The 25830-nt window shown below is 41.0% G+C and overlaps 1 protein-coding gene across 2 annotated transcripts in view; it reads left to right on the top strand.

Moving 5' to 3' along the window:
• CDH13 (cadherin 13) overlaps positions 1-25830 on the top strand; it is a gene marked incomplete at its 3' end in the record, with an annotated part of 447244 nt that overhangs the window by 385908 nt on the left and 35506 nt on the right. For both annotated transcript variants that reach the window (XM_082289860.1, XM_082289859.1), the window contains exons 9-10: positions 5914-6096; positions 7090-7343. In XM_082289860.1, coding sequence (XP_082145986.1) covers positions 5914-6096; positions 7090-7343 — 437 coding nt within the window. The remainder of the gene's footprint in view (positions 1-5913; positions 6097-7089; positions 7344-25830) is intronic.

Here is a 25830-nt window from a genome sequence, read left to right on the forward strand (position 1 = left end):
GGGCAGAATTGAATCCTGAGCCTTCCATTTACCTGATCGATCTTTTGGGTTGGTTGCTCTTGTTGCAGACTTGCAGACAAAGATTTTGCAGACAAAAATATTCATTCAGTCCTTCATTACTGAGCCCTACTTTTACTTTGTAAACTAACTGGTGTCTGCCTTGAAAGATCACAAGGCATTTACAATGCAGAGCCTGTGGAAAATCATTCAAAACTAAAAAATGAAAATGCATCCAAAATTATTATGGTCAATTTCATATATTTGAAACGTTTTTGGTTTTGGTTTTGGTTTTGTTTTTTTTTTTCGAAGATACAATTGAATTCTTTTTGTAATTTCACCAGGGAGGTGAAAGAATATGATGTACTCAGAAAAAATACAGAATGAGCTGAAAGAAACACTTTCAGTTAAGAAATAACACAGTGCCTACGAGCCAGCATTATGGCAGTAAGACAATGACAATAATAAAGCCTGTTTAGGTGACTCACAGCTATAATTCCTGCTTTGCATCTCGTTTACACCATCAAATCCTTGTCATACCATGATAATGTTTTATATTTATGTAGTGTCTTTCATCTAAATGGCTTTCTAAGTGCTTCGTGTGTTGCTTGGTGTGCAGCTTACATCAACTTAATCCATTACTTTCATACAGATATTTTTGTAGTGAAATAGAGCTGCTGTTTGTGTCCACATAGCAAAGGCTGTGTGCAGTCTTGAGGGAAAACCTTCCACATTTGTAGAGGAGATCAGTGAGAATGTAACACCGGGTTGCAATTCACCTTGACCACGCCATTTTCCATTCAATTGCTCTCGTGGAGAGTTTGGTATAAACTGATTTTGCTCAGGTGCAGTTTTCCAGCCCTCTGGGGCAGCACCCTGGGCTCCTGGGGTCGGAAGGGAGGGTGGCTGCAGAATCAGCAGCACCACTCTGGTCTATGCACAAGTGTTGTGCCAAGTATTTCCTCCTCGTACTTCCCCTGCCTGTGAACTTGGAGCTCCAAGCACCAGTGGCTTGGTTTTTCCTTCTCTGGCAAACTGGGCTTTGCATCCCACTGAATTCCACCAGAAATGCTCATTTCTGACATTTATGAGACTCTCATTCCTGATTGATCCAGAATGCAAACCTTTGCGACCATTCTGAAAATTCATTTGCACTTGGAGATGTTCCAGGTACAGAGCTATGGCAAATATGTTGTTTCCTGAGCAAATAAATCCTGGGAGCTCAGGTGCATGTACTGAATGACAGCGTGCAAAGGAAAAGGCACAAAGAGCAAAGAGGTTGCAAGAGAGTCTATAGCTTGTCATCACATTCTCAAGAAATTAGACAAAATATGGTCACAAAGGCAGTAGGCTTCAGTGGAGGGAGATAATTGCAGTAATACAATTTCTCTGTGGAATTTCTAACAGAGACATATGAATTAATACAACTCATTATTTTCCGTGTTTTTTGATATATAGAAGAGGAAACAAACACGATAGCAGCACAGAATACCTTCCACTGGAATATTACCCTGATAAATGCAAACTGACACAGAGTTTTAATTTGTTTGTTCCTGATTGGGAATCACAGCATGCAGAATCTTAATGAGCCATTGGGTAGTGATCACCTACCCCAGGCACGTTTGTCTTGCTTTGTGTTTGCTGCTGGTGGCAGCTCTTTAATTTGGGTGTCAGTGCCCCTCTGAGAGAGTTTTTTAGTGGATTCACAATGGTCTTGTCCCAGCCTGCTCAGGCTGCTGTTGGACAGGAGGCATTCAGATGATTCTGATGCAGTTAAGTTCATCTCTTTGCTCTGAGAAATCAGTAAACAGAGTCTCATTTACTACAGAGGCCTTAAATGAGGCTGTGAGATAAGAATCTGATTTTCTTACGGTCTGGGTACCATTTCCAGCTATGTTTGATGCTGAGGTGGGGTCAGTGCCTGGATTCTCAGGTGATAACATGTCGCAAAGTGATCTTTTTGTGTACCTGCCCCATGGCGGGAATCTGACAAGACTGGCCTGTCTTGAGACCATCCAGAGGAATTTTTCTGTCAGTGACAGCTGCCACTGCAATGTCCCATCAGCTCATTATAGAGCTCAGTGTGGAGGAGGATTTGGCTCAGTGTTACATCCTGGCTCCAGCAGGAAACAACCACTAAATTCAGCTTGCAAGATCCAGGGAGGTTTGTTGGACTGAGACTCTCTCCTCTGCTCAGAGTTGTATTTGAACACAGTTGTTTTGAACATTTCTGATCTCCCTGCCATCCCTTTACTGACTCCTGTGCTGTAAGAAATAGAAGCTGCTTGTTGTCACCCTCCAGGACCTCCATGCCCTGTGGAACCACACTGGTGATCCCTCACAAGAGTTCCAGTGTCCTTATCTGCTTCCCATCAGTCCAGCACGATGGCAAACGCTGCTAACTCGTTACATTTGGAACTCTCTTTGTGCACCTTCACAAGCCTCACACACTTCATCTACATCCATCACTATATTTCCTCAAAATTGTTCCGTTTCCCATTAACTGCTGCTCACTGCTTCCTTCTAAGTTTCAGTCCGTTTTCTGTGTATTTTACCACAAGATTTTGGAAACAGAAAAAAGAAGAACCGTGTCTTTTTCCTCTGCTATGTTTCTAAAACTTTAAAAATGACAGAATTGCTAAAATCTCTGGGCTGTGTGCATGATAAGCACAATAAACGACAGCATGGCACATCACAGAGCAGGTTAACTTCACATGTCAAATACTCAGAAGCAGGAAATGCACACAGCCCTTTCCAGCAAACCCACTCTGGCCCAGGGTACCACCTTCGAAGCTATTAGTGTTAAAATGGGTCCAAATGATAGCAGCATAAATAAAGTACTGAACTCATCTACTTTATTCTTAATTTATAGTGGTGCTTAGGGGATGTGCAGATATTTAAAATGAGTAAAATCAATTAACTTGTGATCCAATTATTTGTGTTAGCCACTGTGGGGTTTTTCTTTTAGAGCACTGGTTCAGACTTTCCCAGTTAAGCACCGTGCTTTGAGAGTGTAAACCTTTCACTGTGAAATATGAGGAACCTTGGTTATTTTTCCTCTGCTTCTAAATCTAAATCCTATTTTTGCCCTTTCACAGTTTTTAAATTCCCTTTTTACTTTTGTTTTTGAAAGGGACTCAGTGTAGGTGTAACAGATTTTTCTAAATGTTGAGAAGTCTATTCCTTATATAAAGGTGACTGAACAGGCAAGAGTTCACCTTCTAGATAAAAGACACAATATTTTTCTAGGCCACACTATTTCACAGTAGATATGTGTCTTTTGCAATCAGAAATCTGTGATTTATTGCACTTTTCACATTATAAATTTAGAGTAGACCTCCGTGACAACTTCTGTGGTCTGATCGTTCTGCTTTTCCATCCATCTTGAACAGATTTTAGTCTAACATTCCAGGCAGCTTCAAATATCTGTGTTTTTGTGGTTGTTTCCAGAATGTGAAGGATGCTAGGGGTGAGGGTACCACTGTACTTGGAATTATTTGGCTTGGCACAGCCTTTCCCTGTGGATGTTGGCATTTCTTTGACCTGCAGGAGTCAGCAGCTCAGCAGTGCTGTGCCCCCAGCAGGTCCATGTGCCCTTTCTCTCTGCAACTGAAGTTACTGAGACCTCTTCCTAAATAAGGAGAAAATAAGGATGCAGAAGTAAAGCCAACCCCAGCTGAGATATCCTTGATTTAGATACCCTTAGCCTGACATTCCATGTTTTTTGAACTAACTGGCACATCATGGCAACCTTTTCCATCACAGTCTGGCATCGATGGAGTAAAAATAGTAAATTTCTCTCACAGGCTTCACAATAATGAATCTGAATAAAACAGCCATACCTTTTAATGTTTTACCCTAACAGCTCTTACCATTCCCAAGGTGAGCCAGGGAGTATTGAACACTTAATTGAATCAGAGTGGAGGATTAAGGAAAAGATTTTTCCAAAGGATCAATATGAATTAGGAGCAGATGCCCGGTCAAATCTAAGGGTTAGATTCTTTTTTACTGGGCTCTGTGAATTCTGGTCACCTTTTTATCCAGCTGAATGGAAATTGTTGGGTACTGAACACTTGTGGGAAAAATTCTGACCCTTTTGGTTCTGATGTCTCATATTATGCATGCTCAGTAATAATATATAAATAATATATAAATATATAAAAATATCAATTATTGGCTAATTGGTTATTTTCAGTCAGAGTAAGTATCCAAGTCTGCTTGACAGTGTCAGCATTTGGCTGAGCTGGAAGGAACACAATCTTGGTAATCAGTCTTCTGTTATTTCCAAGATTCTTAATAGAGTTTTCCTTCTAATTTGTTTCACAGCAAGTGAAAATATTGTTGTATTATCATTTAGAGTTAATTAAACCGCAAATGAGCTTAATGAACTGTCTGAAACAAAGCTCAGTCACAACCTGTTACATACTAACTATCAAGATCAAAAGAATCTTTAAATTCTTTGTTAGATACACCAAAGAAGATAGAAATAGCCAGTCGTTAATGTCCTCCTTTTATGAAATCAGGTTTGAGGCTGGAAAGCTTAAACTGAATGCATATACTCAAATTATACAGCAAAATTGAAATAGCGTTTGGGAAGCCAAATCTATTGAAAAAAGGAGGAAAACAAAGAAAACTGAACACAGGGGAAGACATAGTCATCTTTTCTTTATTTTTGTATGAGGAAATCCACTTTACCTCCTATTTGTCCAGATTGGGAAATATATACATTAATAAAATGCCACTTTCTGGTTTCGGTATTTTCACAAACTATTCTGCAGTGCTGTGACTTCTCATGTTCTGTAAGACAGAGGAAAAGACATTTAGTTTATTCAGGTCTTGAAGCCACTTGGGTGACTTTTGCCCTTGAGTGATGCAGCTTTTAAGAAGTGCACGCACGGCAAAACCTATTTGTGTCATTAAAGTTTGTAATTTGGGGCTTTTGAAGACTTAATCCCTAGAAATGCTAAGATTTCCTAATGATCTATAATGGCAGTGCTGATGTTCAGCACTTCTCAGGATTAGGTCTCTTATCAGCCTGGTTTATCCACCTCTAAAGCAGGTATTATCTTATCACTCTTATATACAGTGCTTTTAGCACGTCAGCCCCAAGTACTTGAAAGGTGAGGAGTGTTATTAAGCCTGACCCTTACAAGCTTTTCCAATGGTTTGCTTAATGTTTTTCCTACATAAATAAGAATGATGGAGAATAAACTAGAATTTTCTTACAGGGCTTGGCTGGTCGAATCGTACAGCAACACATTTCACAAGGTCATAAAAAATTCTTCCATGGCTAAAAGAAGGCAGCACTGACTTTTAGTTATGCACACAAAGTGGTAGCATGAGGTCCAATTATTTTTGAGTGCCTTAGGGCAAGCCCTCCAAAAAATGGTCTGGGAATGGTTTTTGTGAGACCTGTTTTGTGCCTCGATAACGGTGCAGTGAAAAATGAATGTGGGTGGGATAACTCATGAGAAAAAGAGTGTGAAATGCAAAACTGGATTTGTTTGCAAATAAAAGTAGATTTGAAGGCAAGAGTGGTCAGTATGAGTCAGGTTCCTCTTCCCTCAGTTCCCTTTCTGGCAGTATATGCAGCTCTGCAGCACTGCAGGTATTTTCATGCTTCACTTTCCAGGAATATGAGCTGAACTGTCTCCTTGCGATCAGAATCTTCCCCAGCTCCATTCCTATCACATCGCTGCTTATCTGCCATCTATTAAATGGAGAGCAGCTGAAATGTGCTACCTCATATTTCATAGGTGAGAATGCATTATTTAAACCCCATAACATTCCGTTTCGGTCAAGGATTCCACCTTCCTCCTGTTGGGGTAAATAATTAATGCCGCCTTGGATATTTTGTGGATGTGTGTGTGGTCACTAAGTGGAAATAGTAATGATTTCCTCTGTGTTTTTTCCTAGTTCCAGGCCACAGTGAAGGAGGGGGTCACGGGTGTAATAGTGAACTTAACTGTGGGTGACCGGGACGACCCTGCCACTGGGGCATGGAGAGCTGTCTACTCCATCATTAATGGGAACCCAGGGCAGAGCTTTGAGATCCACACCAACCCCCAGACTAATGAGGGAATGCTCTCTGTTGTCAAGGTAAGAACAATTCCCTTCTGCGCTGTGTTGTTGCTGTAAGGTTCATCCCCTTGGTTCGCTGCATAAAACAAGGCACAGCAGGGATAGGTTATTCAAAGATATAAAGTTGGCTGCCAGCCCCTGTCCAAACTATGAGTATAACCACTTCTTCTGTCACAGTAACCTTATTTTTTTAGTCACAAGGACTGCCTGCTCCTATCTGTATTGCCATTGTGCTTAAACAACAGCCAGATTTGCAGTAAGCATCACAATTAATAATGAGACTTGACAACAAAGTTCTGTTTGTGGCTGAGGGTACGATTAGAATTCAAGGGCCCCATTTTGTTCACATTTTAGAGAGCACACGCAAATAGTAGGGAAGTAAGGGGCATGGATTCAGACTGAATCCACATTTCTAAAGTGGATTGGTCCCACATTTCTGAAGCCTCATAGGAAAATTTACTGCGTTTGTATGAAGACAATCCTATGTCTCAAACTTAAAAAATTAAAAAAAGAAAGAAAATAGCCCTGTTTGCTGCCTGTACCAGAACTCTCTCTTTTTGGCTTCAGAAGAGGCATTTTCAATTCTTGAGAGAAATGTATGTATTTCCATGGTAGTGCCTTTGATTTCAAGACAGAAGTTATGAAAGCAGCTTGTGTTATTGTCATGAGTATCTCCTGAGTGTGACTCATTTGTTTGTTAAACACATGCTACAGATAAATAAACACGTATATATGAGAATTGGATTATGTCTATGGGGCATGGCAAAAAAAAAATGTAAGCTCTTGGACAGAGGGATGTCTCCATGGGTTTTTTAATTCCATTATGTTCATTATCTTTGCTGCCCTTTAGAACTGAGTGTGTCTAATCCTAAACTCTGACCAAGTTCCAGATGCTGGGAATGCTCTTGTCCCTTTCTGGCCAATTCTGCCATCTGCAAGTTTGCAGTGGGCTAAAAGAAAAAGTGTTAAACGTTGTCTTTGAACTTTGCCCTCTGATTTTCTGGGTTGCAGCCTTTAGACTACGAGATTTCGGCCTTCCACACACTGCTGATCAAAGTGGAAAACGAAGACCCGCTGATCCCAGACATAGCCTATGGCCCCAGCTCCACAGCCACCGTCCAGATCACCGTGGAGGATGTCAATGAAGGCCCAGTTTTCCACCCAAACCCAATGACAGTGTCCAAGCAAGAGAACATCCCCATTGGCAGCGTGGTGCTAACGGTGAACGCCACTGACCCGGACACTTTGCAGCACCAGACCATCAGGTGAGAGCAGAGCCCTCTCATTTTTATCCATCTCAAAGTGGGAATGTCTTTTGTGCCAAAGAATTTGCCTGCCAGTGTAGAATTATGTTAAAGTTTTTTGGTTCTACACAATAAGAAGTTACTTTTTATATTTTTTCCTGCAATTAGAGAGTCAGTTTGTTGAAAACACTGTTTTAGAGAACAAGAATTTTCCACACCATGAGATTCCTACAGTAGAACAATCAAGTGCCACAAGCAATAGACTTGGTTTGCATAGTTCCAAAACTACTTTTAACCTGCTTGTTTCCTCTTCCTTCATGAGAGCCAGGGAAGATGTGTAAAAGTTGAAAATGTGTAAAGAAATGATTCATCTGTTTTACGTGGGCTTTAAATCAGTTTATGATAATTTATAATGTCCCTCAGTGAAATAATGACTGTCCATCCACTTTCAAGAGCTGAGAAAAGATTTCCCAGTGACAGGCTGAAGCTAAAGGAAGCTAAGACTTGGCCTTTTCCAGATAAATGAAAATAAATTATTATTTCTGTGCTGTAATAATATAATCACACATATGTGCCATGTCACAAGGAGCAAACCTAGGTATTACATGGCATCATCATTTTATATTTTGATCCATCTGGTTTGGTCTTTTGACTTGAGATTCTATGAAAAATGAAAAATCAACCACTTCATTCTCTAAGGCTAAGGTGGCTTTCCAGACAGCTTTTCGCAGCATTTGAGAATTACAGGTTAGACACTACCACTAAAACCTACAGCTGTGTTTAATTTTTCATTCCTCCTTGTAAGTATCATTTCCCCCAGGTCTCAGTGTATGTAAAAGGGTATAAACACCTTGTGAGAATGACTTCAAAGCTACAGCTGAACAATGGCTCTGTCAATCCATACCACAGGCAGAGATTTCTCTGCTGTCACAGGGTTATTTAGCAGTGATTGTGCAATCCTTAAAGAAGGTTTGACACATGTACTGTCCTGCAAAAAAGAAAGCTGCTGATCTTGAGAATGTTCTCTGTCAGTAAAAAGTGTTGGTGAAAATGTCACTGGAAAGGACTCAGATTTGAATGATGAGGAGGTGAATTTAAGCAGGTGAGTGTGTTCATCTCCAAGGAAGGAGGAAGAAGGCAAGGCAGTAATTAAAAGTTTCAATTCTCTGCCTCTCATCAAAGACAACGTTGTTAATAACATGAATAGTTCAGTTTTTCTCCTTTGACTTCTACCATAGAAATATGAGTTTGCCTGAAGGATGATTCTTAACACACCTTTCCCCTTGTTTTCTAAATGGATTTATTTATAGAATAATTTTTATTCTTAAGTTTTTTGCTCCAAAGATCCCTTATTTTATTCACAAAAATTTGTGGCTATGGATGGAATTTCTGTTGCTTGTCAGACAGGGCAATATGACCCTCAGCAGCTTTTCTCAGAACCTGGCTTGTTCAGGGAACAGATATTATTTCCTTTGGGTTTTGGACTGACTTTCAGAAACACAATTATTGAAGTTCCCCATGATTTATGTATTTTCATGGGAGATGGGAAAACTAACATTCATTAGTGTAACAGCTGATTTTGTGATGCTAAAAGAGAAAAGCCAAGAAAATATAAGGATTTTTATCAAAACCAACAATCCAGGAGCTCTTACCTGAATTTTTCCAAACTACATTGACCCTGAATTTAAAGGGCACCTAGTGAGTCACTGAACACTGTTCAATTATCTTTAAGTGTGGTGTGTAGCCAGTCAAGTAACATAAACATGTTCTGCAGTCCACCACATCTCACAACTGTCTGCCAAGGAGCTCTCAAACCTTGACGAACTCACAATATAAACAGAATTTTCCCAGAAGTTTTACCATATCTGCATAGCCAAACATGGAAGGTTTATAGACAAAAGCAAGATATTTTTTTCTTTTATGTGCAGAAAAGAAGAGCAGAATTAAGCTAAACTGGGCTGGGAATGAGGAATGGTGACATAAAGAAACTATGGAAATGGAAGTGATTGTATAAGTTAGAAGGAAATAATGCAAATGTAATGGAAATCTGGGAAATGGTTGAATGCAAAAGGCTAATTTGACTACCTGTCAGTCCTATTGCTAAAATAACAGGAAAGCATAAAACAGCACTTTTAAAAGATGTTTTAATGCTGACAGGTGTTGAAACACCTGGGTACCAGCAGTGAAGAAGACTGTGGTATGAGAGCAGCATCTGCAATTAAAGACAGGGTACAATTCCATCTGTAAAGGCCAAAACCACTCACTGGTTGGGATCTGGCCTCAAATTCCCCCAGGCAGGTGTGTGTTTAGAGGTTGGGACAATGTCCAGGACTTTTAGAGCACAGATACCAAACTTTGTGGTTCTATAATTGTGCCATCAGTCCTTGCTATGACTAAATGGTAAAATAAAGGCCAAGCAGGGGCAGCTGACTCCTAAATGAGATATTCCATTGCATGTTAATGACCACGAGTGAGCAATGTTTTGTGTGCAAGAAGGAATGGATGTCAGATTTGTGCTGTGTGAACCGTGTGCATCACACCCAACAAAGTATAAACCTCTTCAAAACGGGCAGACCAGCAGAGAATTAATGTTGGTGGGCTTTGGGTTCTTTTTTTCAGCCTATTACAACTGAAATAGATCTAACTGCAGGGATATTTTTAGTTAATTTTCTGTATAGAACTTGTAGAAGGAGCTGCTGATTATTTGTAATCAGGAAATTTAGTTACTCTACTAGATATAACGTGATAAATGCATTTCAAGACCCACAAAAAAGAGTAGAGAAACCATTTTTGCCATTGTCTGCAACTAGATTGAATTTATTCTTTGAACAATGCAGATCTGAATCAGAATCAAATTACTTATCTCTGAAAAACGCGGCTTACTTTGTAAAATTTCCTAAAGACAGCTGTACTTTTGAAGCAATTTTCCTTCTTATTCTTCAGCTTGATGTGTTTTTGCAGGCTGAGGAAGAATTTCATTTCAAAGCTCAACCAAGCTGGCAAAAATGTGTTTCAGTGAAAAAAATGAGACTCCAAAATCACAGACCTCGAGCTGTGGCCGTTTGTCTGCACACGAGCGGCAGAAGTTGCACGGTGTCAGCTCTTCCCTGATCCACTGATGTTACCATCCCAGAGGAGCTCGAGGTAGAGGTGGGAGCATCATCCTGGAAATAAGAGGTGGAAAACAGTGTTTGTTCCACTCTCGTTGCTCCCAGAAAGAAAAAAATCCTGTTCAAGCAGGGTCACATTTCTCACATTCATTAACTTTTCTTTTTTTCTTTTTTCTTTTTTTTTTCCCCCTTTTTCTTAAGCATTTAAATCTCTCTATGGATTCCATCTTTTCTAGAATTAAAAAATGAAAGAAATCCAGCAGGCCCCATTTTAATTATAACCCAACAATTTATTAATAGAACAGTAATGAAGTTTCTGAAATTTGATTTCTTAATCAGGGATCATTGTTATTTTTGTGCCAGATTTGAGAGTTTAATTTTGGGTACTTCTTCCCAACCTCTGAAATTTTAATCAGAAGTTTCAAGTGTACGTGTCAATGAGAAGTTAAAGGCCAAATTTAATAACATTTTCTACCTTGGGAAATTAAAAGAAGAACCTCACTCTGAAATCCATTATTAACAGTAGATCTTAATTAAACACAGTTATGGTTCTCAATATTTGACTGTGTGAAGAGATTGGTTTCAGTATTTTTCCCTTTTTTGGGATTCAACAAGTCCAGAATATTCAATAGTTAGGCTTTTAACTATGTGTAAATAAGTTGTTTACTGCAGTGTATTTGTAATTTTTAATTAGAGCAGTGTTGTTTTCTGGTTTCATGGCTTATCGTGGCAATATATTTTTATTACCTACTGTGCTCTTGGATTTTAAATTATTTATGTAAACATATTGTTTCAGTATTTATTCTCAGTAAGCAATGTGACTCAATGCTTCAGAAATATCTTCACAAGAAAAGTTTATTACAGCTCTAAAGCATATCAAATTCATTAAGAAGAATTAAAATGCAGCATTTGAAGCTGGAGAACTCAGAACCCAAACTGCATCGAGTTTCATGGGAACATGAAAGGCTGTAGAAATATCTGAAGCACCCTATGTAAATAAGGTGTATATTTGTATATAATATTTATATCTGCACTGAATCGAGCTGCCCCACATAGCACAAGTGGCTCCTGGAAGCACAGGGACACTGTTTCCAAACTCTGCTAGTCTGGAAATGGGAGCAAAGTCATTTATTATTGTCAGCTTCTCCAAATAACAGCTACTGGTCTGTCTGGAAGGGGATAGACTCTGTCTGTCTGGATATAAATTACATTTTTCTGTGCTGCAAACTAAGTGTTAATGAGGCCTCATCCTGGAGCATCAGACCAGGGGGATGAGGAGGCTGAACCCACTTGAATTAAAAGTGATTGTGTTTGTTTGCTGCCTCAAAGGAGGTTGTAGTGATTTGGGGCTCAGACTTTTCTGCCCTGTCTCAAGTGAAAGGATGAGAGGAAGTGGCCTTAAGTTTCCCAGAGGAGGTTCAGATTAGACACTGGTAAAAAATTCTGTGCAAGAGCAGTCAGGAATTGGAATAATCTGCCCAGGGAGGTGGTAGAGACACAGATCTGGAAGTGTCAAGAGGTGTCTGGATGTGGCACTTGGAGATGTAGTTTAGGAGTTGGATCTCGGTTGATGGTTGGATCTTGAAGATCTCTGCAACCCTGATGATTCTGTGCATGACTTGTCTTTTCACCAAGAGCCACTGGACAATGGACTGGTCAATGACTTTGGGAACCGGAATTTTTGCTACTGGGACACGTTTTGCTTTAGATTGGATCATCCTGACTTTGGGGTTGGTGCCTGTGGAGTTGGTGGGAGTCAGTGGAAATGTTCCAAATTCTAATCAGTGTCAAACATGAGCTGCATACTATTTGCCCAAACAAAAAAAAAATGGCTGCCTAAAATTCTATAAAAAAGGGCTGAAACTATACTGAAGTAGGAGTCATAGCTCAGTGAGTTTCTCCCAAATCTCAAATGGTTGAGAACACTGAGGAGAATTCTCTGGAAAAAGCGAGTTTCCTTTCCTTGGCTGCCAATCCCCTCCCTTCCACACAGCAAATGTATAAGCCATGAATTGCAAAGACAACTCAAAAAGCCTTTTTCATGTCTCTTGCCAGGATTTTTTCAGAGATCCTGAACCCCCTGTGAACAAGGATGAGGCTTCACATCACATTGCTCACAACCACTTAAGGGATCAATTTTGCATACTTTGTCACACATCAAGCCCTTTTAAAGCACTTTTGTTGCTAGTGGAGGTCAGTAAACTTGCTTTTTTGGGATACGCTCCAATCACTTCCAGAAGTACTACATAATGAGAGAGGGATGGGATGACTTAAAGAGTGAATGCTTAGGAAGTAACACACTTAGTCATGGTTAAATATGTCTCCTAGAGTCTGAAGGACTTGTCTTTGATTCCTAACAACAGGAGATTTGTTTTCCTTGTGCAGACAGAAGAATAGCTCCATTGTTACAAATGAATGGCTGAGCCATGCTCTCAGCATGCAGCACCAGAGTTTTTCACTGTAAATTATACCCAGGAGCATCTCAAGTTGGCTCTGCAGTTTTATTTATGGCCTGCCTGAACCCAGCCACTGGGAATTTGTAGTGCATCTCTGGATCTGAAGTTGCTGCGTGTTGGGCAGTGTACATTGTTTTTCTCTTCCTTTCTCTTTTTTAAGTTACATGGAAAGGCAGGGAGGGACGGAATCTGCTTGAAACAAAGAAAAGTTTTTTCACTTCTGTCTTTGTAAAATCTGAAACACAGAAACACCAGCTCTGGAGAGCTGCAGGTGTTGGGGTATCCAGCAAACAATGCCAGAAAAGAGGAGATTGAATCAACTCTGAAAGAAGGAACTTGGACAATTCCCTCATGCTGCACAGCCACCACATGTAATTGCAGGTTCTCAGTGGCCAACCACTGGCTCAAGAGTATTTTACACAGCACTCTTTATTGAAACTGTTCCTTGAAGGTGCTAATACTGTCTGAGTAGACAATTAATGTGATTCTTGTATTTTGCTATCGTAAAACTGAAGGGAACAAATAGTAAAAAACTTGCATTGCCTTTTTTTGTTTTGGTCAGTTTGACCAAACTGACTTCCACTTTTTGTTTACTGAGCAAAGTAAATGACCCCTCTTTCCACCTATAGCAATAAGGGAAAGAAACAAAATTGTTTCTGGAGCGGTGCTGTACCTCCTTTACTCTCCTCTCATACTCAGAACCACACTGATGTAACTTTGGAAGGGTGAAAACGGCTCAGGAGTGAAATCAGCCCCATTTTCTCTGTGCAGAAGATGGTTTGTAGCTGGCCAGCACTGTCTGGATATATCACTAAGGCTGAAGTAATGTGGAGGAAGCAGCTGGTTAAAAAAAGAAAAAAAGAAAATAAAAATTTTCAGGTGGGAGCTACTGAGATGAGACAGAAGAGAACAAATGACTGGAATTAAATCCCACTGCTGAGAGAATTGAAACACCTGCCAAAGCTGGAATCCAAGCCCTGTAAAAGCTGTGGACAGCACCTGATGCTGACCATTGGGGAAAGCCCGTTCCATCTCTGTCAGCTCCAATAGCGGAGCTGCAGAGGGGCAGGACGTGCTTTTCCTCAGAGCTGTGAGCAGATGTTGATAGTCTGCCTCCCAAGCTCTGTTATTCAGTCCCTTTGCTCCTCACAGGCATCCCCTGGCTGCTTTAATTTAGCACTGACCTGTCAGCACCTCCCTGCTCGCACTGGGAGGGTCCCTGGCATCACTGATCCCCCAGCTCTTCCAGTGTCTCTCATGGTAAGGGACACCTCTACCTCTCCCCCGATGTTTCTTTTTGCCCTCTTCTTACTGATATTCTCTGCCTCTGTGTTGGGGTGGATGTTTGACCACTTCTTCACTTCTTTCTGCTTTTGTATATCTTAATTTTCAGTGCTTGAAGCCAATCCCAGCTCACCCGTTCTTTGTTATACCAGTTTTTGCCTTGCTGGGAGGTGAGGGAGCTTCCATACTTGCCTTGTCTATACTCATATCTTATCTTGTGTGGACTCTTGGCTCTCCCTAGCAGCTGCCAAGGTTTGGGGAAAGGTTAATGTACATAAAATGTTGGTACAGCATCTATTTCCTTGTCCTCTCCTGGTAGAAAAGGAAGCAGAGCAGGGAGGAGATTTTCACCCAGACTGAGTGAGGCTGTTCTAAAGAACACAGTCCCTCTCCTGAGGGGAAAAAAAAAAAAAAGATCAATCCCTCTCTCCTTGATTGGTCTCTGAAATAGCAGAATTGTCTGAATTAAATGATTAAAGACTACCTAAAGCAGGGGGGCCAGGTATCCTCAATCCATGATTCATCGTTTTGCCCAGAACTCAACTACTGAAGCTAGACTTCATCACTCCTGACAATACTTGTCAGAAGATCCTCTTCTTAAAATTTTCCACTGTTCTACTCTGTTGGCATAAATCATACTTAATATGTTGATATTAAAGCTGTGGGTGATAGCATTGAAAATCTGTGTTTCCATGAAATCAAATAAGCCATAGACACCTATTTCAGCTTGCCTTGATATTACCTTTAGAATCCTGAATTCTTGATTAATAAGGAAGAATGTAGCATTTAAGGGGAGTTTAATTAGACCCTCTGTCTTTATCCTGCATAACAATATTATGCCACATTATGATTTCAACCGTGTCAGCACTCAGAATGAATGGCTGTGAACTGTGAAATTATAGGGCACATTTTTCATGTCACCAACTAAACAATATTGCAGATCTTCCTGAGAAATATAACAATAGGATCTATCAGTCACAAGTTATGCTTGCAGTGGAAGGCAGATCTAGACAATAACTCACTTTGTCATTACTGTTCTCTTCTAGTCTCAGAAAAGGCAGGATTTTGTCTCTGGAAGAAGTAAAGAGTATCTTGATTATAATAAGTTAGCTATCAAGTTTGAGGACACAGTGTGAGGAGTCGTGTCGACAGGGAAGGGGGTGGTATGAATTTCTCTTAATATTTTAAAGCTGTTGAATTCTGGAGTCTCACTCAGCCAGGTTTGATCGTGCGTGAACGTCCATGTGTAGTTACAGCTTTCAGTGGTGCTTTGATAGAAATTTATTTAGACTGGTAATAGATATGATTGGAGTTCCAGGCACCAGTGGTGTTTATGTATTTTATATGATGGCAAAAGCTGGAAAACCAAGCACTGAAATCAAAGTTTTCCAGGAAGATTGGTGCTGCACCCAGGCCTGGATCCTGCCATGAAGGGAAAGTGTCTAATTAAGCAATTCAGCACTTGTGGCTTTAAAGCAGGTACAGAATTTGGATGGCACTGAGCGGATGTTGTCTGGCACACTGTGGCCATACTTCATTAATTTGCCATCTCCACACTGAGAGCAGAATAAACCCATGGGAACTCCCAGTTCAGGGCAAAACTCCCACTGAATCTGGGAGGAGGTTTCCATCTGGGAGCAGGAGCTTTCCCAAAAGCACAGAATTTCTGTGTGTTGTGTGTTTACAGCCACTGCTCCATGGCAAGGCAGCCCCAGCCTGTGGATTTCAAGGTATAAAGGCCCCATCTCCTTTCAGGCTCACAGATGGTTATCCTTGGAGTGGAATTGAAGTTCACTGAAGAAATTGTCAGAAGGTTTAAGCACTCATTTTTACTAAATGGAGCTCTGCAATGTTACTGTAATAGGAAAAATGCCTTGCAGAGTTCAATTGGAATTTTTCTATTAACTTCGTAATAAGGATGCCAATTTCTGCAAAATAGTTTCTGAGTAAGGGTGAAATTATGCACTTTGTTAAGCAGCAGTAAGCCTGCAAATTCATTCTTGGTTCAAATGTGAATTACTAGGGACTGACTTCTTCCTAATTTTACGACCATTATACTCCAGGTAAATATGCCTACAGAGACATGCATGCCTGCTCTACATACAGCCAGAAAATTATTATCCATGGGATCCCTCGGGCAGCTCCTCTGGGTAGTTCTTAGCACCACATCCCCTTGGAGGTACCAACCCTTCTCACCCAGATTTCACTGAATACTCCAAACCCTGGAGAATTTTTGCACAATTACTTGTTTTAATGGGTCTGGCAGAGTACTTCTTCCTCTTTCACATGGGAAATTTCCACAAGAATTCTCACTGCCTAAGGCCCAGCTTCTCTGGAGATCCAGCCCCGGGTTGTTGGTAGCATTTTACACAAATGCAGCCCCAGCCTTTATCTGATAATGCTTCAGGACTAAAATAAGGAATTTTTCTAGTAGTACAGAACAAGGTGTGCAGCTTCTGGCCCTGGAATCCTCTAAGTTATTAACCAGTGTTTGAAAAACAATTTAGCACAGAAGGAAAACAGCAGTGTCTCAGTTGTGCACATCTCCATGTCAGGGGTGTTAAGTTGTGGAAACTGCTACAGAGCTTAGATTTTTAAGTGCAAGGAAAAAGAAAAAGAAGGAAAGGACCCAAAAAGGCTTTAACCTTTGTGTAACTGTGCTTTTGAACAAGTCCTTGTGCAGCTCGGTGAGTCTTTTCATTACAGTTTCTGTCATTTCAGGGGGAAAAAAACCCAGATTCTTTTACTTTTACAGGTTTTGAGGCTTCCAGTTTTTTGTCTGTCAAATTGAAACATTAAAATTCATCCTACTATGATGCTCTGGACCTGCATTGAAAGTGGCTGGCAAAACATTCAGATCCCAAAAGACAAGGGAAAAGGGTGTGAGAAGTTTAATTCCTGGGGTCCAGCCCGGGGTTAAACAGCATGAATTAAGCAAGACATAACAGTGAACTGGAATTTTAGAAGATCAAATACACTCAATTCACAGAGCACTATATTTGTGTGCACTGAATGCAATGGATATTAAGCAGAAAATAAAACTATATACAGCCAAATAGTGGAATACTTTTGGCAAAATATTTACCTCATTAGTGCCACCCTGCAGGCAGGCAAGGCCTGGATTGAAAGTTTAGCAGCACTGTCAGTGTGGTAAAACAACATAAGCAAGTCTCAATCTTCCATTTCCTGTCTTTTCAGTGCTTAAGCCCTTAACATCTAATGAAAGCTCTTTTTGTGTCATAAATGAATACTTATCCAGTGCTTTCCCCTCTAACCTCTTCACATTTTCCCTCACTGGCCAGTAGATTTCTTAAATGACACACATTTGTCATGTTGTTTAATATATGTCTGGTGGGGGCTTGGTTATTATGATGATGAGCCTGATATAAAAATTGTGCTGTGCAGAGTAGATTTGTTGTAGGCAGCACATCAGAGCAAGCCCTCAGATGCACACAGGATGTGTACCCTGGCAAGAAAGAAGCTTTTTAACCGGCAAAGGGAAATTACTGAGACTTCTTCAGCATGAACTCACCTCTTAGTATATAAAGGATAATTTTTGGTAAAGAATACACTTTAAATTTTTATTTCCTTGAAAAACACAGGAGGGTTTAATATGTTGTATATTATATATAAAAATGCACCTTGTGACTTTTTTTTTTCAGAATAGGAAATTCCAGGAAATAGGAAATTCAGGATTTCATTTTGGTCATCCTCTATTAATATTTAGCTGTGCAAGGACAATTTTGTCTTACAGTAACATCACTCAGACAAGGGATACTACAACGAACATCCCTTGAGTGAACATAACAGAGTGTGGAATCCGAGTTTTAATGTTTTCATTCAATGGGTGGAAAGCAGTATTTTGTTTTCTAGCATCCCTTGGATGTTGGGTGTTAGAGATTCCAATAGGCAGAAAGGCGGGGAAGAAGGAAATTCAGCACAGCAACCCCTAACAAATGGAACAGCCTGGACTTGATGACTTTGGAAATGAAACACCCAAGATGTGGTTATGCACAACCTTGAAACATAAGGGCCAGGTGGGTAAGAGACATCCATGGCTTTAGAGACATCCATGGACAGCTGTAATGCCTGAGAATCTGATTTACTAAGGTTAGAAAAGATAGGTCACACTGCCCTGTTCATTTTTCATGGTCATTAAAGAGAGGGAATTAGGCAAAGGAACAAAACTGTCGGAAAATAAAGGAAAAGATGTGACATGATATCACACATTGCTGCAACATTCAGGACAGAAAGAGGTCTCATTTCTTTTGTATAGTTCAATGTAATCGGTCAAACAAAACTCAAATAGGGCATTGTCCATTCTTACCAAAAGAATGAAAGAGAATTAATTAAGTTTCTTCTATAAAACTGCACCCATGAAGTACTTAGTGTATTTGAAATCAGCTGGAAAAAAAACCCCAAAATCTTAATTTAAGAGTTATTGTTAGCCAGGACTAAATGTGCCTTTTTCTTCACATTATCAGGTGGTAATGTAATTTTTCCTTGGATATTATGTACTCACATTATCAAACACGCTACTGAATTTCTCACCCACCATTTCCTTTTCTTGTTACTGATGCTACGAGGTTAGAAAGTGTTTTTCCTTGGTGGGTATTTATTCCTCTGGGCTACATAACTATACAAAAGCACCAGGACAGTCTATTTTCCTACTATGAATACAATTATTTTTAAACAAAGCTAAGCAAGAGAACTGAAAGGAAAAACACATCAATTTTTGCATTATTGATAACAAAGTGACATATTTTATTTTATATTATCTCCTGCTCTTGCACTGTCCCACAGAGAATTCAACTTTAATAAGAGGTGCTTAGGTTTAAACAGGCAACAAGCAATTAACTCCTAAATAACAACTCCTAATTAACTCCTCAGTTGCCATCAAACTGTGACCAAAACCATTCTGATTCGATTCCGTTTCATCCTGGAATGGTTTGCCTGGGTTTGGAACACCACATATCTCCTCCCTGAAGTTAACATTTAGCAAGGCCACGTGAAGGGTTGGAGCCAGGACAAGCCTTTGATTCCCAGTGTCATACCAGGAGTTAGAAATGTGGTGGAGTGCTCATCCCTAGAAGTGACCAAAGCCCCGTGGATGTGGCACCTGGGGACACGGCTTAGGGGTGGCCTTGGCAGTGCTCAGTTAATGGTTGGACCTGATGATCTTAAATATCTTTTCCAATCTTAACGATCCCGTGGTTCCACAACTCTGTGTGCCAGCAGGAACTTGAATTTCCGGCACAGGGCTCTGCCTCTATCCAGCTCCCTCCTTCAAGGACCCCGTGGGGGTCAGAGGGACAAGTAGTGTCATTTTGTTGGTTTAGAGCTGTCGTTGATGCTATGGTGGGTACAGATGTGTTGGTGGAACCTTCCAGCCTCGCTAGCAAAGCTCTGCCTGCAGGAACACGGAGCTGATGGGAATGCATCCCTGTGTGCTCGGAGCTTGTCATGGGGAGCTGGTGGCAGCAAGGGCTGTGGCACCCACAGGCTGTGGCAGCAGGAGCAGCAGTGGCTCTGCAGGAGAGGCTGAGGGTGCTGCTGCAGCCTCCTGAGGGGTCACACAGCTCTGCTCGCTGAGCAAATCCCCTCTACGAGATGTCAGTTCTAAATTCAGCTGTTATTGTGAACGGCAAACACAAAATATCCTTCTGAGGCTGAGCTCCACACTCAGCAAAGACCACAATAATGGGCCAGGCAGTACTCTAATGTGAGAAAAACCCCAAGATTTAAGCCAGGTTTTGCTTGGATCAGGTTCAGCTCAACTCCCAGGATCAATGTTTTCCTTTTCCTTCAGTGAAGTCTGGATTCCAATGTGGATCTTTGCCACTCAAGATTATGCCTGTCAAATACATGAAAACATACTTATAATCAGCGGATCAGCAGCCAATATCTCACGAAAATGAGTGTCTGGAGGGAACCCTGGGGCAGCAGCACATTCGATCCTGGCTGTCCCATCATGTTTAACTAGAGCTGGGGACAGGGCTGTGCGCTCGACAGGGAGAGCAGAGGGAAGGAGCAGGGCTGGGGCTGCTTTTCCTGCCAGGCCTCCGACTGCAGCTTGCCAAGGAACTCGGAGGATTTCCTAAATCAGCAGAACGTTATTGCTCTCCCGTCATCTCCGTGCTATGCCTTGGGAATAGCTGAGTCTCAGAAACCAGCCCTGTGCAAGTTCAGGCAGCTCGGGAATCCCCCAGCTCTGTCAGCACAGGAAACAACTGCGATTGCTTTTCTGGCACTATCAGCTCCTTCACAGATTTGCTGTCTGAATTGCAACTTCTTGCACAGCCAATTTATTGTGTGTTAAATTTTGTCCTTTCTTATGCTACCCCTGTTTTTTTCCTTTGAGCTTTGTTGCCAGGCTAAGAAAATGCAAGTGAAAATATTTATGCTGGTTCATCCCTTTCAACCCAAACCGTTCCAGGATTTCCTCTAGCACTGTAGAGGTAAAAATTACATATTGTAAGGGTTAGGATGGAGGAAAGTCATTCTATTAATAACTCTGAGTGCCTTGGGCTGTGGAGCTGTGGTCCCAGGGACCATGTGTGGATGCTCACATTGAGACACTGCTCTTTCCATGTCATTTGTGAACATTCTTTGGCTCCCAAAGAGCTGTCATTAACAGGAAATGTTGTTAATGTTTAGTATCAAAGCAAGTAATTCTGCTAAATCTGCAGGAGTTGATTCCCAAAATGTCCCCCTTGGTATTTCTTGCTCCTCTGGCAACAGGGAGAAAGGCCTGTGGCAGTTCTAGACTTTATTATTAATCATTTGCAGAGCGGCAAGGTGTTATTCCCCGTCACTGGGATATCCAGTGTCCTCCAGATTTGTATTGGACTGGAATTCTTTGAAAAGTACTGATGGGAAAAGGCAACAAAAGAGTCAAGTGAGTGTGCAAGAGGCAGCTGAAGGTGCCCAGGGGTGCCTGCTGCTCTCACTCTGCTTTGAGGCATCGCTGTAGTGAGGGCTTCTCACTGGCACAGGACACAAACTGTGCTGAAATGATTATTCAGCACATTTGTTACCCTTCCCTCTTGGAAATTAATTTGCAGAAACATTAATTCACTTCCCTTATTAGAGATGAGTCCCAGAGTCAATAGCAGCCAGGCTGGGATTACGTTTGGATGCACAGGCTCAGGATGCAAACTGTGCTGAGCTCCCCTGCCCTGCCCCTTTGGGAGGTGTTTCCAGGCCAGGGTGTTTCCACTGTGACTTTGGTATCAGCCAGGGCACAGCTGAGGTTTCCTGGAAGCTGCCAGAGCAATTCCTGGCTGGGAGCAGCCAGTCCAGCAGGAGCTCTACTGATCTGGATAGATTAAAACTTCACAGTGTGAGCCACTTCCAACCTCCTTTCTGCCCATCCCTTAGAAAAAAGAACTGGAGAAGCTGCAGAAATGTGCTATTCCATGGCTCTGTTCAATACTGACATTTCAGTGGTGGATCTGCTGGGCTCCTATAAAAATTTTCCAGTTTTTCAAAGCTACCAGGATGGTTCTTGGACACAGGGAGCAGCAAATGGATTTGCAGTGGGAGCAGCTGCCTTTGCTGGAAGCACAGGCACAAAGAACAGGCGTGTGCAGAAACTTTGATAGAGTTTTGCTGCCAAAAACCTTCTCTGGGTAGTTTGTAAAAGACCCTGCAGCTCATTTGATGTTGATTAGCTTTTGAGGCACAATTGCTACAATGAGAAAACTTTTACTGATTTGCATGTGTTGACAATTATTCTAACAGTAACAACCTGATTATACCAGTGTGTTAGTCCCAGATATGGTGTATTATTCCCTAGCTTTAGGAATAATTCTGGTACTTATAGCCTCTGGCTTCATTTAACCATAGCCCTAATCACTTCTGATTAAAACATACATAAATGAGTTTGTGGAAGTTTTTTTTTGTTACACCTCATCTTCTAGGATTTTTTTTGCCCCGAAGGAAAAAAAAGAGAAAATTAGGTTTCAGCATAGAGAAATGTTTGAAAGACTGTACAATAATAACAAAAAATATTTTCATTTCCAGAGCATTTTATTTAACCGCCTCATTAATACAATTTTATTATTTTCATTTGATTAATTGCTGTAGGTTTTGAGTTTGGGTTTATTTTATTATTCTAGTTGCTCCTGTTATTTTCTTCATGTTTACCAAGGGGTTTACACCATTATTTCTCCACACAAATAACTAATTAGTCAACCATTTTCTCATTTGACATTTCTCAGTGGCGGGGGACTAAAAACTGAATTTCATCTAATTTTTCATTCTGTTTTGATTGTATCATTGGAGATAGAGAATTGTGATGAAAGCCAGCCTATTAAATCCCTGATGTGACAAGCAAAATAAAGCTGGACTGAGGAATCTTTATCTCAGATGGGGAGATGGGGTGCACCAAAGTGCTCTGCAGATGGAAACAGGAGCAAATCCTGCCTGTAGTGTGGCCACAGCCTGCAACCCAAACCCTCAGGCCCCAGGAGCCACTTCCAGGGCTAAAATCCCTGAGATCAGGGCCAGACAAGGACCAAGGCAGGGAATTGTGATGCCCGTTCAGACAGGATCAGCATAAAGCATCTGAAAACTTAAGTCTGGACATAAACTCCCACAAAGTTGAGGGACACTCTGGGGTCACCCAGGAGAAAGCTGCTGCAGGGAGTTACAACAAAAGCTTTGATGCCCCACCTGCAGAGCTGAGGGATTCACCCTGGAAGGCACCCAGGTTATCAGAGAAATGTGCGTTTTCAGTGGCCAAAAATGCACAGAGTCACCTGTGGCACAACACTGGGGGGAGGGGGTTAATTTTTTTTTTTTTTAATTGTACTCTAAGTTGACATTTCCAGCCTGTGAAAATACAGATGGTCTGCAAGCCCATAAATCCATCCCACAAAGCTGAAAAATGGCTCTTGCATAAATCCTCAATCTTCAGTGAGTTTAAAATTGCATCTGACCTAACATCTTTCTCAACAGCATGGCCATAAAATGTGATTTATTTCAGGTTTTAGGTTTTAATGATATATGTATATGATATATTTATTCTGATTAATAATAGTATCAATTGCAGTTAAATTTGCTTTTCTACATTTTTGATTTTTATTTTTTTTAAAGAATCTAGCCGAAGTAATTTGAGCATGTCCAAATGTCTGCAGGAGAGCACTGCAGGAGGTTTTTCACAGCCTGCTGCACATGTAGCATAGAGCCACACTTTTAGTGCATTTGAATCTGAATTCAAATCTGTTCATTTCATACGACTTAATGGTAAAGAAAGCTAACCATGTTTAGCTTGGCAGCTGGAGTGTGTAAATCAAAGACGGGCACTGGAAAGTACAAGCAGAGGTCAGTTCAGATTTTATTTTCCTTTCTGACTCTCTAACAACCTCTTTGGAAGATTGGGTTAACTCTGTGTTAATAGAGCGTGGTCACAAGGACTGTGTTTAGGCCAAGGTTTAGGCCAGACACCGTGAGGTTTAAGATTCACAACAGGTCCTGAAAACTGTCAGTGACGATCTCCAGAGGTTCCTTCCAACCCCAACCACTCCGTGATTCTCTGGAATCACAAAGTCAGACACACAGACAGTTCTGAAAGCCTTGAGGATCAGGAATCAGCATGCATGGTTACAATTGACAGGAAAAGATCAGGAAAAGCCCTTTAGTGGGGTCAGCACTGCTCCCTTTATCATTTCTCTTATAACCTGGCCTGGAGTTCTTGACATGTCTAAATGCTTACATTTTGTCTCACTAACATTGTGTGATGATGCATTTATGCTTTTGTTTTCCCTTTGATATGAAATCCTCTGGTTGCCTTTTAGTACTTACCTGTAATGGAAATGAATTCAGGTATCCCAAATAACACCTCCCTTCTGCTGTCAGGACAGGCTTTGTCACACTAAACACAAGGGCCACAAGTTAGTGCCCTGTACAAAGCTGTGTTTAGGGGCTGCAGCAGAAGATTTTGGGCAGCAGCTTTATATCTGAGTAAAAAATGGAATCCAGACCTCTGTATTGCCCTGCACCTCGAAATTACTCCATTTAATCAATCCACATTGTTCTTCAATATCTGAAAAAAAAGTGAATCAGAGAATAATTGAATGGTTTGAGTTGGAAGAGCCCTTAAAGACCACCTCATTCCAACGCCCCTGCCCTGTGTAGGGATGTCACCCACCAGACCAGGATGCTCCAGGCCCCATCCAACCTGGCCTTGGCAAATGAAAACCCACAACTGCTCTGACAACATTCTTCCAATGGCTTTAATGCCACAAACATTTTAAAATTAAAGATAAAAAAAAAAACAATCTCGGAAGTTGCATAAAAATGATCTTTACAAAACCAAATGTGAGTATAGTTACAGAACATTAGCTGTAATAGACATTAGAGAATTGTTATTATTGTTTTTGTTGCACGTGGGGTAGGAATAAGAGACCCAGCTGTGCAAGGCTGGGAAGGTACAGATATTTATGGTTTTGCCCTCCCCAAAGCTTATAACCCAGACCAGCCTGGGAGCAGGAATACCTTTGTTATCTCATAGCCAAAAAGCAGAAAAATTGCCGTGCGCCCTCAGTAATGAGCGTGGGTGTGGTTCAGCTGGAGAATTGCTGTGCTGCAATAAGGTTCCCTTTCTGCTCTTTTTGGTGCCATATGCTGCCGTAATTAGTGCAGGCAAAAGGTAATGAGAGCACAGTGGAGAAGAGGGAGCTCCATGGAAAGCAGTTGATCTCTAAAACTCTGCATTATGTCATCCCTCTATAGAGCACAATGCAGTTTTAATCCAGATTTTTAATGTTGCACTTATATTTTGGGAAGTTGTTTTATCTTTCTCTGAGAAGCATCACTGCTTCCCCAGGTGTGCATCTTCATGCTGTAATTGCTGTACAAGTCTCTCCCAAATACCCATTCCAAATACCACTACTCCTTTTTCCAGGGGTAGTGGCTCGTGATTTTTTAACCAGAAATTCATATTGGTTTCATTTAAAGATTACAGAATATCTGTATTTAGAGATTTTTTTCATTCAGAGGCAAAAGGGTTTTTCATGCTGAACTCACAGGCACAGACACACAAAGTTACCTTCTCCATTATTATTTTACTTGAATTGCTCTGGAAGAGCTCACAGAAAAAAATCAGGTGTTGCCATTACATGCTGCAGTCCCAGCATGAGCAAATGTGAATAATGTGAATGTTCTTCATTCCAAATGCAAACGTGCAGCTATACTTAGGGGAAATATTAGGTCACTGATTGTTTATACTTACGTTGCTGAGACCAGGACCCATAAAAGGAGCAGGTATGAATTGGATGTTGTGTATGAATAAAATTGTTATATTCCTGAGACTGGCTCCTGCCAGGCAGAGTGAAATGGTGTGAAAATCTTTACTATCAGTGTCTTGTCACAGAATGTTTTTGGTTGGAAGGGACTTTAGAGATCATCTTGTTCCACCCCCTGCCATGGGGAGCTGACACTTCCAGATTTGCCCAAGACCAGGAAGTTAACACACACATATGGATGGATGGATGACAGAGAACATGGATTTTTACTCATATGGGTTTGACTCTATTTCAAACATAGGTTAAAAAGAATTAAGGAGATAGGCAATTTGAAAATGTCAGGAAATATCTTTCTGCATCTTTAGAAAGCCACTCAAATATTCTTTTCTGTTCTGTCTATCTTGGTACT

The sequence above is a fragment of the Coloeus monedula genome (genome assembly GCF_965178545.1).
Source record: "Coloeus monedula genome assembly, chromosome: 13".
NCBI classification, from domain to species: Eukaryota; Metazoa; Chordata; class Aves; order Passeriformes; family Corvidae; genus Coloeus; species Coloeus monedula.